The sequence below is a fragment of the Zonotrichia albicollis genome, chromosome 21, assembly GCF_047830755.1.
Source record: "Zonotrichia albicollis isolate bZonAlb1 chromosome 21, bZonAlb1.hap1, whole genome shotgun sequence".
In the NCBI taxonomy this organism is placed as follows: Eukaryota; Metazoa; Chordata; class Aves; order Passeriformes; family Passerellidae; genus Zonotrichia; species Zonotrichia albicollis.
In genome coordinates this window covers 6,352,788-6,367,041 of record NC_133839.1, presented here as the reverse complement: position 1 = coordinate 6,367,041, position 14,254 = coordinate 6,352,788, and the positions used below count along the sequence as shown (strand labels likewise).

Genomic DNA, 14,254 nt, shown 5'->3' with positions numbered 1-14,254 from the left:
AACCAGGGCAGCCAGATGGGACGGTCCTCACCAAATAAAAAGGGAAATATTTGGACCAGCTCAGATGGGTGGCTGCACTCTTGTACACCTGAGAAATTGCTGAGACCTCCTGTTCTATGCAGGCTCAGCCCTGGTCCTGCATGACCTCCCTTGCAAGCCAGAGGACACCTCTGCAGAAATCTGTAACCTCAATCCCATGGACTCCTCCCATGACCAGCAACACAGGGCTGATGGATCCCTCATTCCCATAAAAACCAGAGCTGACCATTAAATACAAATTCCCTGGCATATTATGAATGAGGAAAGTTAATTTTTCAAAGAATATTTGACAGCATCTCCCTGGAGGGCAGCACATATTAATTCCTGAATGAGAAGTGGATGATTTTGGCCTGGTCTTAGTCTAGCTCAGACACCCTGGACGTGCTTCATTCCCAGCTGGGTGTTGCACTCACATCACAACTTAAATCTCCACAATTCTTCTCCCACCCCAGCCTCCCTATCCTGCAAAAATTACAACAAAGATTTCATTGCAAGCAATCTTACCTTTTCTCCTGCTATTCCAGGCTCCCCCACCGGACCAATGAAACCCATGAGACCCTGAGGAAAGAGAAGAGCACAGCTAATTTTCAGTTTTTATTTGCTGAGAAAGTAAACAGTTCCTTTGGTCCACCTTGCTGGTTGCAATAGCACAGCATCCCTTGTCTAATGCTCAGTAATTCCTACTGGCTACCAGAGCGGATGGAGTTGCTCCCGGCCATGGGAATGTCTAACTCCACAGCTGGTTCTGCTTTAGGGGCCAGCTGGAACAGCAGCACCAGGATCTGCAAGAACCACAACACACAGAGCAGTGGATGAGTGAAGGAAGGAAGGCTGAGTCCATAGTGAGGCTTTGTTCTGAGAGCTTTCCCCAAAAAAGCTTCCCCAGGAACTCCTGGGTTGACCAGAGACAGACTCAGCATCATTTCAGCAGCTGGACTGGGTAGGCTTCTTCTGGGTTAATCCAAGCTGTCTCACCCCTTTGTGCAGACTAATTTTGCCCTGGATAGTGTTGTGCTGGTGGGATGCCAGTAGGAAATAAAGGTTCCTGCAGCCAGAGAGGCCAGCAGGGCAGTGGATCTCGCACACCCCTCAGAAACCATCTTGGAACAAACCTCCAGCCTAAGCTCAGGGTTTAACAATGTTCAGGATAATGAAGAGGCAAACAGAGCTGCTTTTAATTAGGAAGATGGAAACAGATGCAATCTCAAGAGAAGATTCCTGAGAATTAAGATAAAGCAACCTCCCTACCAGCTCCAGTGGTTTCTGGCTCTGGAGATGCAAGGGACTCTCCCCTCTGCCACTGCAGGCACTCGTCTCCTCTGTGCCATGGTGGGAATACCAATCAGCCATGGGATGATGGCTACAAAGAGAAAAGCTCCACTATCCTGTAGGGGTGTCACCAGCCTTTCTGAAGTGGCCTGTGCTTTGAAATGGCCTTTGTGTCACAAGCTGAGGCAGTCCTGGAGCACAGGATTGTCATCGTGGCCAGGCTGCACTGACCAGACACCCATGGCAAGCAGAGCTGGACTCAGCACAGATTGCCCAGTGCAGGAATCAACTGGAGAGCAGAAAACTGTGCAACGTCTGCCTGTGCAAGGTTGCCACTGGGTGGCATTGCTGAAGGCTGCTGGATCAATGGTCCTTTCAATAAGACACAAGTGCAGGTACACAACTGCATCCAGTTCCTGAATTTTTCCAATAGCCCAAAGCCACGAAGAAGGCAAATGTTATAGCAGAGAATGGCAAAGCAATGAGATGCAACAGGCAAAAATAGACAATAAAGGAAGAAAGAATACATCTCCTGCTCATTTCCAATTTCTTGGAAAACCACAGAACTCTTTGTCTGTCTCCTGGGAATATGATCTTTAAGAAATTTCTGGTTCCTTAGGCCAATTCCTGCAGAAGAGGGATCCCTGCTCAGCAGAAGGCATTGGTCCCATTCAGAACAAGACTGTTTCAAACTCCCTTCCAGGGGGTGCTGCATATCCAAGCTCAGGCTTGAAGGCCAATCTTTAGACCCACTCTCTGTTAGCATCCACCCTAAAGAGCCTCTCAGGAATCTGGATCCTGAATCCAGGTGTTCTGGTGATGCTTCTCAAGCTGCTGCTTTGCAGAGGGGTTTGCAGGGATCTGAGCACACCAAGAGCCCCCAACACCCTCCTGAGACCTCCCTTGCTGTCACAGATGTGCTGCTTGTTATGGCAGCTGGTGGAGAAACCTGCTGGCATGGCCAACATTGGTCCTGCTGCACAGATGGGATGGAAGGAGAGCACAGCCAACATCTCAGCCCAAACCCAGGGAAAATTCTGCCTGTGCTGGTGCACAGGGGAAGATGTCACTGCTGCCCATATGAGAGGAGCATCCCATGGTTGTGAATGTGAGATGCAGAGCTAGGACCCTGTAGCTTCCAGCACAGTAGCTCTGCAGTGTTTGCAGCCAGCACTGTCTGCTCTGGGCTAAATTAACCGACATTGCTGTGTCTGCAAGCAGACACAAATCGAGATAGATATGTCTACGCCAAATAAATCTCAGTAATTTATCAGGAGCATAAGAAAAAACAGGGGAAGATTGGGTAATGATGTTCCTCACTGGCCAAAATGGGATAGACACTAAAGGCGAGGAGATTTAGGTTTTAAGACAGAAAGATTTAGGTTTTAAGAACCAAAAGAGCTGCCAATGGCAAATGTTTAATCAAAGCAGACATGAATTGTGGTCATTACACTAAAATGGCTGTGGCACAACATATTTTTCTCAGGGTTGAAAAGAGGGCCTGCACCAAGCAGGGCTCTGGGCAGTGTGTGTAATGATGCACGTGAAGTCCCAGCAGCAGTGGCTGCCCGGATAAAGGCCCACACTATACAGGAAAGAATGTAAAACATTTATATTAGACAGGAGTTCAGCATGTCGCTCATGATTCAGTCTGCTGTACTCCCCAGCCAAGGGCATGGCGGAAAAGGGATGGAGATTGTTAAAAAGTTGCTGGGGGCTTGTGGAGGGGGGGAGCAAGGAAAGGAGGGGGGACTGGTGGGTTGTAATTCCTAACTCCTGTCTCGCTTTCCCCATTTATTGTCCAGCCCTGTCATAATTAAGCCCCCCCTCTTGGCTCCACCAACAGAGAGCAAGTCAGCACTGAGGGCTTGCATAAATCAGAGCCCATTTGGGAGGGAGAAGCAGCCCAGCATGAGCAGGGTCTCCCAGGGACGGGCCCGCTGGTGGCTCCCAGCGGGAACCTCTGTGTGTGACTGGTTCACCAGAACTCAAAACAAAACAAACCAGGCACAAAGGGAAGGGACGGGAGGGAGTAAATGTACAATCCTCCTATTCAGATGAAAGAAAGGGAAAGTAAAACAGTAAATATCGCGGTTTATAGACAGGAGGACGCTCTGACCCGCAAAGAACAGCCATGTGGTTTAACCCTCTGTGCACCGGGCTCAGCCCGGCCCTGGGGCTGGGCTGGGTTCCACCATCCTGGGAGTGAGGGGAGGGAAGGTGGAGAGGTGCTGTGGAAACACCACAGTGCCTGAAAATCCCTGAGTGAGATGTCTGGAGGTCAGAGACGCCCTGGAGGAGAAGGTGAAGGGTTGGAAAGGAGCAGGGCTAACATGTGGGAAACACCAGTGCAGTTCCCTGCTCTGCTCTTGATGACCCTGTTGACTTTGGCCAAGACAATCAGGACGTCCCCACCTGCAAACCTGACATTGCAGCCCTTCTCCTTTGGAAGGGGAAAGGCATGAAGGAGATGGTGCTGGTGTCCTTTGACAAATGATCTTAGAATACTGATATTGAGACAAAAGACTTTGATTTAAAGGACAAGAGAAGAGCCTTGGCTGCCCTTCCCAGCACAGAGTGATGGGTACATGGCTGACCCTGACACAGCCCTGTGGGTGAGCAGGGCTGTCACTCTTGTCCAGTACAGGGGAAGGGACTCAAACAGCTGCTCCTGCTGTGACAGCACCTCCCAATCCCATTAAGGACATGAGGCAACTGGAGCCTCTTTCAGCTGGCACAACTCTTCACCGGGATTTTCCAGTGCCAATCGAGGCTCCCTGGGATGGCAGCACCTTCCTGCCTGCTCCAGGCTGTGGCCTCTCCCACAGGGCTCTCTGACCTTCAGCATGGACATTTTGGTGACATTCTCCTGCTGTGCATTCCCCAGCTCAGGGATAGGAAGGCTGGTGGCTTTCCTGGCCAGGGGCCTCATATTCCTCTTCATATCCTTCTGACTCCATCTCCAGGCAAGGAAGGGTTAACCCACACATTTCCAGGGTACTGGGGCGCCTGGCAGCTGGAATCCTTCCAGCACAGGGAGACAACAAGCATCTCATGAATGATCTTCCCCAGTCTGTGTCCTTGCAATGGAAAAACAACGCATCAGGGGCTGCCCTGTGCCTTGAAACCTCATTTTTCAAGGAGAGCTCAAGTATCACCGGAAACCTCACAGAAACTCCCGTGTTTTCCTAAACAGATGTCCCTAAGAAAGGGGAGAAATCTCCAGTGAGATGGATGGCTGCTCTCTTCTCATGCTGTTATGCTGAGATTTTCTACTCTGAGAGAAACCATTTGTCAGGCAGAGCAGCAGGACTGAGAAGTGTGATGTTTTCCACCCTTACTGTGGAACAGAAAACATCGGGGTCTCCACAAGAGAAAACAGGGTGAGGTGGTGGTGTCTTCAGTGCCAAGGGCTCTGCAAAAATCCAACCCAGCCCCAACACCAACTGCTGAAGGAAACCCCAATGCTGCAGCATCGTTCAGTGGAGATGTGAGGGCAGAGGAAGTTATTTCTCATTACTCTGGTGAGACGTTTTTGCTCTAATTACTTGACTGGTTCAGAAATGGAAATTTTCTGGGTGATATTTCTAGACAGAGACTAATTGCCTAAGAATAACACAGGCAGCTTTCCTACCACTGTGCTGGTTTCAGTGTCAGCAGAGGCCAGCTGTGTTTTCTTTTCGATGAACAGTGCCTACAGTTCTCATCCAAGGTCAGTCCTGAGGGAAGTTAAAGAATAATAATCCTAATGATGCTTTGCCCTTCAAGGACAATGTCAGGTTAAGGATCTCAAAGCACTTCTAAATACTCATTTTTAACAGTGTCCACAGGTGCCACTTCAGAACAGGAGGCACTGGGCTAAGCTCTGCTCAGGGCTGTCTCACACCTCCCACAGGAGGGGAAACTGAGGCACAAAGCACTGGAATGTGTTGCCTGAGATTGTGCAGAATCTGATAAAGCTGCAAGTAGAACTCAGATGCGGAGAACAACTTTACTCCTTCAGTAGTTGCTCTTCAATGAGCAAATTAACAACCATAACACAGAAATGGCTCTAATTTCCAAAGAGAAGTAACCACCTTTCATAGATACAGAGGCTGGTATCAGACTGCTGGTACTGAAAAGGATCCACCTTGACTTTTGTAGGCTTGCTTGGTCAGAAACCCTTCAAAGAAGTGACGCAAAGAAGAGCCAGAGAGGCTGACAAGCTAAACCAAAGCAAACCAAGCTGACCATCCAGCAGGGAAAGTGTTGGGAAGGACAGCAGTGGTGGGAAGCAGCACCCACAGTGCCAGGGCCAGCTGCCACAGCCACTTTGGTGTGGTCATGCAGGAACACACAGAATTTGTTGGAGGCTCTGTGGCTTCACTTTCAGGGCTGTTGGTGGACAAGTTTGTTGGTTTCAATCACAGAGATGTGGGAACAATGGTTGCTTTTTCCTTGATGCCTGTGGTTCCCCCAAAGCCTACAGGGACCCTGCATGTCCTGGGTTATGCCAGCAGAATGTTCTCCATGGAATTACAACAAAATGCAGCTCAGTGTCTTTCTTCCCAGGGTCTGGTTTCTTCAGCTGCTATCTCCTCTACTGCCCAGAAAATGTGGGGGAAGTGAAAGCAACATAGCACCCAAAGCAGAGAATCCTATCATTAAAACCTGGAACACCAGGGCTGTGGGCAGATTTGAGGTGGCCACAAGTGCCTGGCCACTGCACTCTGAGCACCCAGGACACGTACAGAGGAGATCATCAAGGAGACAAGGAAAATGAGGAATTTACCTGCTCACCAACTTTCCCAGGTCGGCCACGGTTTCCTGGCTCACCCTGCAGGACAAGGAGACAAGGGCACATGGGTTACTGGGTGCTGCCAGCCAGACCCTGGGCACAGCCTGGCTCTTTGTACACCCTTTATCTGGGTTGCAAAGTGTGAATCAGGGAAAATCTGTGAGAAACAACATCCTACAAAATCAACTGTGACTTGGAGGAAAAAAGGACTTTCTTACTTATCCAAAGTAAGAACACTACTGACACAAACATGGAGCAAATGTTTGCTGTTCTGGAGTGAAATGCCCCAAAAGCTGGTCCTGCTGCAGTAAAATAACCTTCAGAGAATCACATGGAAACATAAGATATCTATGGTATAGGCTCAGCCTAGTCCTGGCTACTTTATCCCAAAGTTTTACAAAGCATAAGAAGGAAAGCCAACCCAAATACTCCCAGGCAATGATGCCCCCTGATTCTGTTGTAAAACTTCAGACAGGCACACGCTACTGTCACATGGAGCACCCACAGGAAAACCACAGCAAGAACCTATGTGAGATAAATCCCAGGGCAGGAAGAAGGAGTTCAGAGCATGAAAATGATGAAGGAGAAAGCAGGAGGAGAAGGATTGCACACCCAGCAGGGCCCATGGCAGCTGTGGCAGGCACTCAGAGCGCCCTGCATGGGCCAGCCAGGCTCACCAGTGACCAGCAGTGTCTCCAGGACAGCAGCTGTATTTTCTCAGTAGGCAGATACTCCAGATGTGCTGCCAGAGCACATTTTTGCTATTGACTGTTTGAAGAGGTTGTTTTTGTTGGGTTTTCTCTTCCCTTTCGAGTGTGGGTTTGTGGAGTGCATTGCCCTGGGATGGCTCCTGCTGATAATTAGGCAGCAAAGATAGGAATGATGTGCATTGTTTTAGAACAAAACCATGGAGAAGCAATGGAAAATGAAGTGATGATGGAGGGAGAAGTTGGTTAATATTAAAAGAGGAACACATTTGTTTATAATAGCTTAAAAAATGCACCATCATTCTTTTTGAAGAAAGAAGCAGAAGCTGAGACCCCAAAATTCTGAGAAAAAGAGGAAACCTCAGTTCTCTTGTTCTCTCTGGAATGAATGCTTGGGAGAGTGGTAAAGGTGAGAAAGGACATTCCCCTCTTCCTTTCCTCCCTTCTACCCACTGCTTTCCTGATCAAACTCTTTTCTTGCCTTTGGACCGTTGGGACCAGGTGTTCCTGGAAATCCCTTCCGACCAGACCGACCCTGAAATACATGGAAAAACCATAAACATCAAAAGCTTGCAGCTGGTTTGCTCACAGGTGCTGCTTACATGCTTGTAAAATAAAATAGAAACATAAAATATTCATTTTCTGATCCACCTATTACCAATTTTTTGGCATATTTTACTATCCTGAGGTGACAATTATGTACAGACCCATTACAAAGTTGTGAGCTGGCAAGCCCACAGATATGAAAATATTCTTTTTGCTTCTTCTAGCTGTGTTTCTGTGATACATCACAGAGGTCAAAAGTACTCTCTCTGACTGTCCAATCTTTTTTTTTTTACTTTTTCCTCTTCCTCTACTCATTGAAAAATAATATAAATCAAGGAAGAAACACAAGGGCTGGTTATGGAGATGGTTTCCAATCAATGTCATTTATCTTGAGGATGAACTGTTTAAACATTAGAGAGTTTTGCAAGGTTTGAGACTCCAGGAAAGTCATAAACTCAACACCCTGTGCAAGGCACTTCCTGGACTTTCAGCCATCCTGGATCAAGCAATCAATCAAGCCCTGGACAAGACAATAATTCATAGCAGGGCAGATTCACTTCCCAAACCAGGAGGGTGGAAGCTTTTTGAGAATTTAACTACAATTCCATTGCAAGGTCATCAGTGCTGGTAATAGCTGAGTGAATAAACGAATGGAACCTACCTCTGGACCAGGGACTCCTGGTGGTCCTAAGGGGCCTTCATCTCCCTGAGGTGAAAGGAAATTAAAATAAAAGGCAAAGCAGTGACAAAATTTGGACTCACCATGCAGCAAGAATGAAATGCCTGCAGTATGAGCAGCAGTTAAACACAGGCTGTGTGTTCAGCTGTCACATTTTAACAGCTGAGCCCTTCTCTATCTTACAACAGCCTCTGAGGTTTCTCAGGAAAAAAAGATCTCAAGTCAAGCCCTGCCAGTAAAAGCCATCCAAAATTTGACCAAGGGAGCACCAGTTGATTTGGTCTGTGATGAGCTGGACTTGGCCACTGGGGTACCCTGGACATGCTGCCATAACTCTGCTTCATTTGATTTGGCAGGGATGTGAATGCTATAGAGTTCTCTTTTTCTCTCTTCCCCCCCAAAAAAGCATGCTCCAAAATTTCCCACAGAACCACTTGGCAACTGTGTGAACGTTTCCCTTTTGCTTTCAGCTGGGACTACACATGCTGCAGAATGGAGCTATCACAAAATCTCACACAGCAATTGGACTCGCTCCTCTCCCTTGGCTCCACACCAATTTCTAATGTGATAGGATCAGATCTACAGTTTCTAAGAGACCTTCAATTAAGCTTCACAAAAATCATCTCAAGTGTCCAAACCCAACTGCCAAGAGAGGAATTAAAAGCGCCCTTGGCAGCCCCAGCCTGGCTGCTCTCATTTGGGTGGGCAGCCCTGGTAATGAAGGGGCACTGGCAGGCTGAGGGTGGGACTGGGGGTCAGGAACCCAGCTCCAAGGGCACAGACAAGCCACCCACAATATGCCCCATTTCCAGAGGGATCCAATTCAATTCAGAGCCCTGACCCAGTGCCCTGGGTGAGCGTGGTGGTGAGAGCACAGTGCTGTGCTCTGCTGCACACTCTGAGCCTGCAGCACAGCTCACACCAAACTCCATGTCCATGTCTTTGGGCTCACTTTTACACTCACTAACTAGAGCAAATTGAAGGCAGCTTGGTCACGCCTGCCTGAACCTGGAATGCAGGGCTTCGATTCCCTTTGTATTTTGGCTGGAATATTTTTTTCTTCCCCCCTATTTCACTGCAAATAAATGAGCTAATTTGCATTAATCCCATTTAGAGAACAAGCAGAAGAGTTCCCAGAAAAAGTTAAGAATTATTAGTGCTATTAAAACGAGCTCCTGCCCATGCATGTGCTCAGTATTATTTACACAATGTCTCGTGACTCTGGACAAACAGCTTACACTGGCCTGAGTGAGAGGAAATTACACCAATGTCACTGGAGTTCCAACAGGATAAACAGGGAACCCAGACATTCTCTGCTGCTCCCATCATGTACAATTAAATCAGTGACAATTGTTCCCTTCCTAATGACTGCAAGGGCAATGATGCTTCAGCTTCTGAGGTGAAATTCTGAGTGAAAGCTCTCAGGTGCTGGGCAAATGAAGTTCTGCAGAGCAGCAATTCCCATTTCCCTCTCTTTTTACAGAGGGATGTTTCTCTGTGTGAGAGGGCAGACTCTGCAGGTCTCATGGTTGAAAAGGAACACACTTAAAAGGAGCAGAAAGCAGATGCCAGGCCAGGGCATGTCTGTGCAAGGGGATGTGCAGGGAAAAGGGCTCTGACACCCATCTGGGGGTGGGGAACAGGCTTTAAAAGCAAAGCCAAGGCAGAATTTAGGGTCAGCAGATGCCAGCAGTGGCTGGAAGCAAAGATCACAAGATCACAGGCCTTGGAGATCACACAGCTCAGAGGAAGCTCCTCTTCTGCAGGTCTCTCATCACTCACTATAAGCATCTGCTTCCAAATTCAGAGGGACCAGAGCATTTCAAACCACAAACACCATTTTACCATACATTAATTAAGAAAATTCAGCATTATTCTTTAAATCAAACCCCCTTTGAGCTGAGGACACTCACCTCTTGTCCAGGCAGTCCTCTTGGCCCAGGTAAACCTCGTGCTCCTGGCTTTCCCTGAGAAAGAGCCAAAGGAAAAGATACTCAGAAAATAGAAACATAAGCTCAGAAGGGCAATTAAAATGAGAAAGTCTCTTTCACAGCCATGGGACATTATCCAATGTCAATTTGGTTACAGAAAAAAAAAATCTGAAGAAAAGAAAACGCTGCTCTTGGAGGCACCTCAAGGCAAACAGACCAAGCTGAGAGGCTGGCCAGGACAATCTTTAGGAATCTCCTGGGCTTTCTCTCTTCCCCCCTTCCCACTACTTTGCTTTCCCTGGCTGCTCCCAACCCCACACAGAGCTGCAGTCTCTGCTCCACTCACCTTCAGACCTTCAGGGCCGTTTTCTCCTGGTGGGCCAATGTCACCTGGGAAGCCCTGGAGGAAATGAGGAACAGTCAGGGTGCAAAGGTGGAATTCTGCAGGCAGTGTCAGAGGTTTAGTTAGAAGCTAAGGGACAAGGTGTGTTACATGCTGGCAGTGTCCATGTGGAGGTCACCACAGCTTTGGGAGTGAAGGGAACACAAAGGAGCAGCTCCATCAGTTTGATGGAAGAGCAGCCTTTCCCTAATTCCCTTTAGGTCCATCTTCTTACAAGATTTATTGCAGTGAGGGCCTCCCTGTCATCACACAGCTAAAAGCAGCGATTTGGGTTTTAATTAATCTTTCTGAGCCAGCTCCTAACCTCTGTGCTCCCAGAAAGGAGCTGCAGCCTCGGCGACAAAGGGAAGCAGGCGAGGAATTAGGAAAGGTGCTGACACCCTCGTTTGCTGCCATCAGCCTGGCAGGGCTCCTTCCCACCCAGCCACCCACCCGTGGAGCAGGAAACAAAGGAATCCCTGCTTATTTCCAATAGCAACAAAGAGGAACGATTGCTAAGTGGCAGCACTCAGCTGAGAGCCCTTCCAGACCCTGTGAAATACCAGAACGCTGATGAGGGGAAAACAGACATCAGCTGTGCTGGAAGGGGCTCTCCAGCATCTTACAGACCTTGTCTGGTCACTCAGGAAGGAGAAAAAATGATGGTGTGCTGGGGGAAACTCATCCTGCATCTAAGGTATCATGGTGACCTTTTTTTTGGTAAGGGAAATAAGAGGATTTTTTACTTTAAATGGTGTTTTGAGGGGGGAAAACTGAAAAAACTCCTTCATTTTATCTATGACAATAAAGAGGAAGGAAAAAACAGGATCTCATCTTCATGAGATGTAGAATAGGTCATGAGCCCATCTTGATTCTTCCTACCCCATCACCACTCATGTGCCCTTGTATCCCAGCAGAGAAATGAAGCCTGAGGCTGGGAAGATGTGAGAAGGAGGTGGTGGGACATACCTCAGGGCCAGGTGGTCCTGGAAACCCAACTGGTCCTTTGTCACCGACTTTTCCCTGCAGAAATTGGAAGAACATGGGGAGAAGTGAGCAGGCTGCTGGCTGTCAGGTTTCCTGTTTAGAACAGCCAAGCTGTCTCTCCAGCTGGGCACAGAACTCAGGAAGGGAGGTGAGGGAGCAGAGGGTGCTTGGTCACTTACCAGGGGGCCTGCCTTCCCTCGTGCGCCAGGGACCCCTGGCAAACCCTGGCTGCCCTGAGAGAGACACATTTATTTCAGAACACAACAAGGCATAAAAAAAAAAAAAAACCAAAACAAAAAAACCATCCAATTCCCCAGGCTCCAGCTTTGGTGCAGAATGAGGAGCATCTCCTAAAGGCTGAGCTCAGCCCTGCATGGAGCTGGGACAGCTGCACTGATGTCAGGGAGATGTTCCTGAGGACAGCCCTGAATTTAGCCCCAGAGAACACAAACTGCTGCAGTTGGCTGTGGCTCAGAGCCACGCAGGCTCCAGCACAGGGCCATGTGCAACATTTGTCAGCCACAGGCAGTATCACATTAAATCACAGGGGAGAAGTCATTTGATCAGAAGTTATACAGAGCATTAAGTGGTTCCCTGGGTCAGGGTTTAAGTTGCTGCATTGAGCAGACAAAATCTCCTGAGTCTGCAGCCTCTGGACCACACACATTCACACACATCCCCATCAATCCCATCACTTCCAGCCTCTGCTAGGAGACATAGCCCCTACAAAAAAACCCTGCAGAACTGCTTTTACTATGGTAACTATAAAATCCATATTCTGATGTGGATTTTAGAAAGGCACAGCATACCCCAAGTGGGAGCTATCCAAGCAGGGCAACCTGACAGCAGGATGCAGCCAATTCCTTCCTAGTGGAGGAACTGAGATAACTGGTGGCCACTGCAATGTGAGGGGAAAAGAACAAAGGAGAAAAGAAAAACAATTACCTTGTCTCCTTGGAAGCCAATATCTCCTGGAACACCTGCTCTTCCCTGATCACCCTGGGTACACATCACCAGAGAGTTAAAACAGGCAACAGCAACAGCCAAAATGCCCTCGTTGGTGCTCAGGAGGTGCAAAAAGCTCAACAGCAGCTGCACTAAGAACTGAACTGCTGGCAAGCTGCAGATCACACTGAACACAGCAACAACCCTGAACAAAGTGTGGATTGCCCAGCTTGATTCTAAGGTGAGGAAGGAAACTGCAGGAGAGCAAAACCCAGGATTTCCCCAGCATTGTGTGTCTATAGGAGCTGCACGAAGAGAGAGCACATTCCTCTGGCTAACAGGGACCATGATGGTGGTGAAGTGTTAAATTCAGCTGAACAGAAGAGTTCAGTTTTCAATGAATGAACCTTTTCTCTCACAAGGCTCTATAGAAAAGCAAACAATCCTCAGGGTTTCTGTGAGCATATCCTAGTCCTGACATCAAACATCAATCCTCTTCCATAAGAAAACAAGAGCAACTTCTGGTAATGCTTTAGTAGTACCTCCCTGCCAATCTCTGAGCTGGGATTCCCTGGGAGGGGTCAGCTGGTGCTCACTGGGATGGGGAGCCCATCACTGACAGTATTTCCTCACCAAGCTGTCTGTCTGTCCCTCATTGGACCAACACAACAGATTCTGCCTCCCTGGGTGGAAGCCAAATACCCCTGAAGGTTTTCCAAGGAGCAGTGGGCTACCTTAGTTTGGCTCTTAGCCCTGCTGTGAGCAGCTCTGGACCAAATCACCTCCTGATGCCCCTTCCAGCCTCATGTGTTTAGTGATTTACTTAAACAAAGGATGAGTCAATGATGGGGCAGAGAAAGGAAAATTCTGCTTGGGAAGTCAAGGGAGGAATGACTACAATAACTTGGTACAATGACAAGACCCAACAAAAATAACTGCTGGAGGAACTCTGTCCCATGAACTTGGCTCCCCAGCAAGGGAATGAGCCACTCCAGGGCTATATGTTTAAACACAGCCCACATGGAAGACATATGGAGTCCTGCAACAGAGCCAAAGTCCACAGAGAGATGTCAGAGAAAGTCCACTTCACTCCAGAAAAACCACCCACTCTCACCCATCAGAGAGCTGAAATAATTGCAACTACCTCAGTAACATGCAGGGGATAATCAAATTGTGGATGGTTCAGGTTTGAGTTAGCAAAAACTTTTCAAAGACAATTTTTCAGAAGAAAAATAATTAAGAACTATGCAGATTCAATGATGGAAACATTTCATGGATTCATGCTAAATTTGCTTAAATGTTTTGGCAAATGTTCCCGGAACATTTCACTGAACCATCTTCAAAACAAGTCCTTTACGTAGCAAAATTAAAATGTTGGTCTTAAAAAAGTTAAATTGATTTTACTCATTTGGTTTTCAACCTAAAATATTTTAATTTGAGTCAAATAACCAACATTTTGTTTCATCTGAACTATTTTCCATATTTTTTTTCCTTTGGCAATGCAAAATGGAAACAATCAGCTCTTTACACAGCTTCAGTTCGGAAGAAACCCAAGTATTAGATAGAACAGAAATGGTAAAAAAGCTACTGTGTGACCCAGCTCCTTCACAGATTTCTCTCATCTTCTCTGAATTTTCTACTTATTTTATGTAGTCCAAGGCTTAAAACACTGAAATCTACTTAATTCTGGCTCCTGACTGGAGGCAGCATGAAAACAGCTTTTCTGGAAGTGACAGGTTGGCTCTAAGATTTGGCTTTATCATCAGTTCTGAGGGTCAAAGAAGAAAGATTGTATTTTTTATTAAGCAATTTTCTACCCAGAGAGTACAAGTGGCCATTGAAATACTGTTTCACAAGAAATACTTGGACACTAAGCAATAACTACTAAAATAAAAGAGTTTCCTGAGCATAGCAAAACACAGGAACAAACTTTTGTTTCCAACCTTTAGGAAAAGTGGGGCATGACAGTGAAGCCAGTTTTTAAACAACCCT

General features: G+C 47.4%; 1 protein-coding gene across 2 annotated transcripts in view; it reads right to left on the bottom strand.

The window, feature by feature from the left end:
* Positions 1-14,254, bottom strand: part of COL27A1 (collagen type XXVII alpha 1 chain) — a 149,728-nt gene that overhangs the window by 62,873 nt on the left and 72,601 nt on the right. For both annotated transcript variants that reach the window (XM_074556062.1, XM_005490550.4), the window contains 9 exons: positions 12,263-12,316; positions 11,497-11,550; positions 11,300-11,353; positions 10,295-10,348; positions 9,931-9,984; positions 8,000-8,044; positions 7,274-7,327; positions 6,080-6,124; positions 544-597 (listed from right to left, as the gene is read on the bottom strand). In XM_074556062.1, the coding sequence (XP_074412163.1) occupies positions 544-597; positions 6,080-6,124; positions 7,274-7,327; positions 8,000-8,044; positions 9,931-9,984; positions 10,295-10,348; positions 11,300-11,353; positions 11,497-11,550; positions 12,263-12,316 (468 nt within the window). The remainder of the gene's footprint in view (positions 1-543; positions 598-6,079; positions 6,125-7,273; positions 7,328-7,999; positions 8,045-9,930; positions 9,985-10,294; positions 10,349-11,299; positions 11,354-11,496; positions 11,551-12,262; positions 12,317-14,254) is intronic.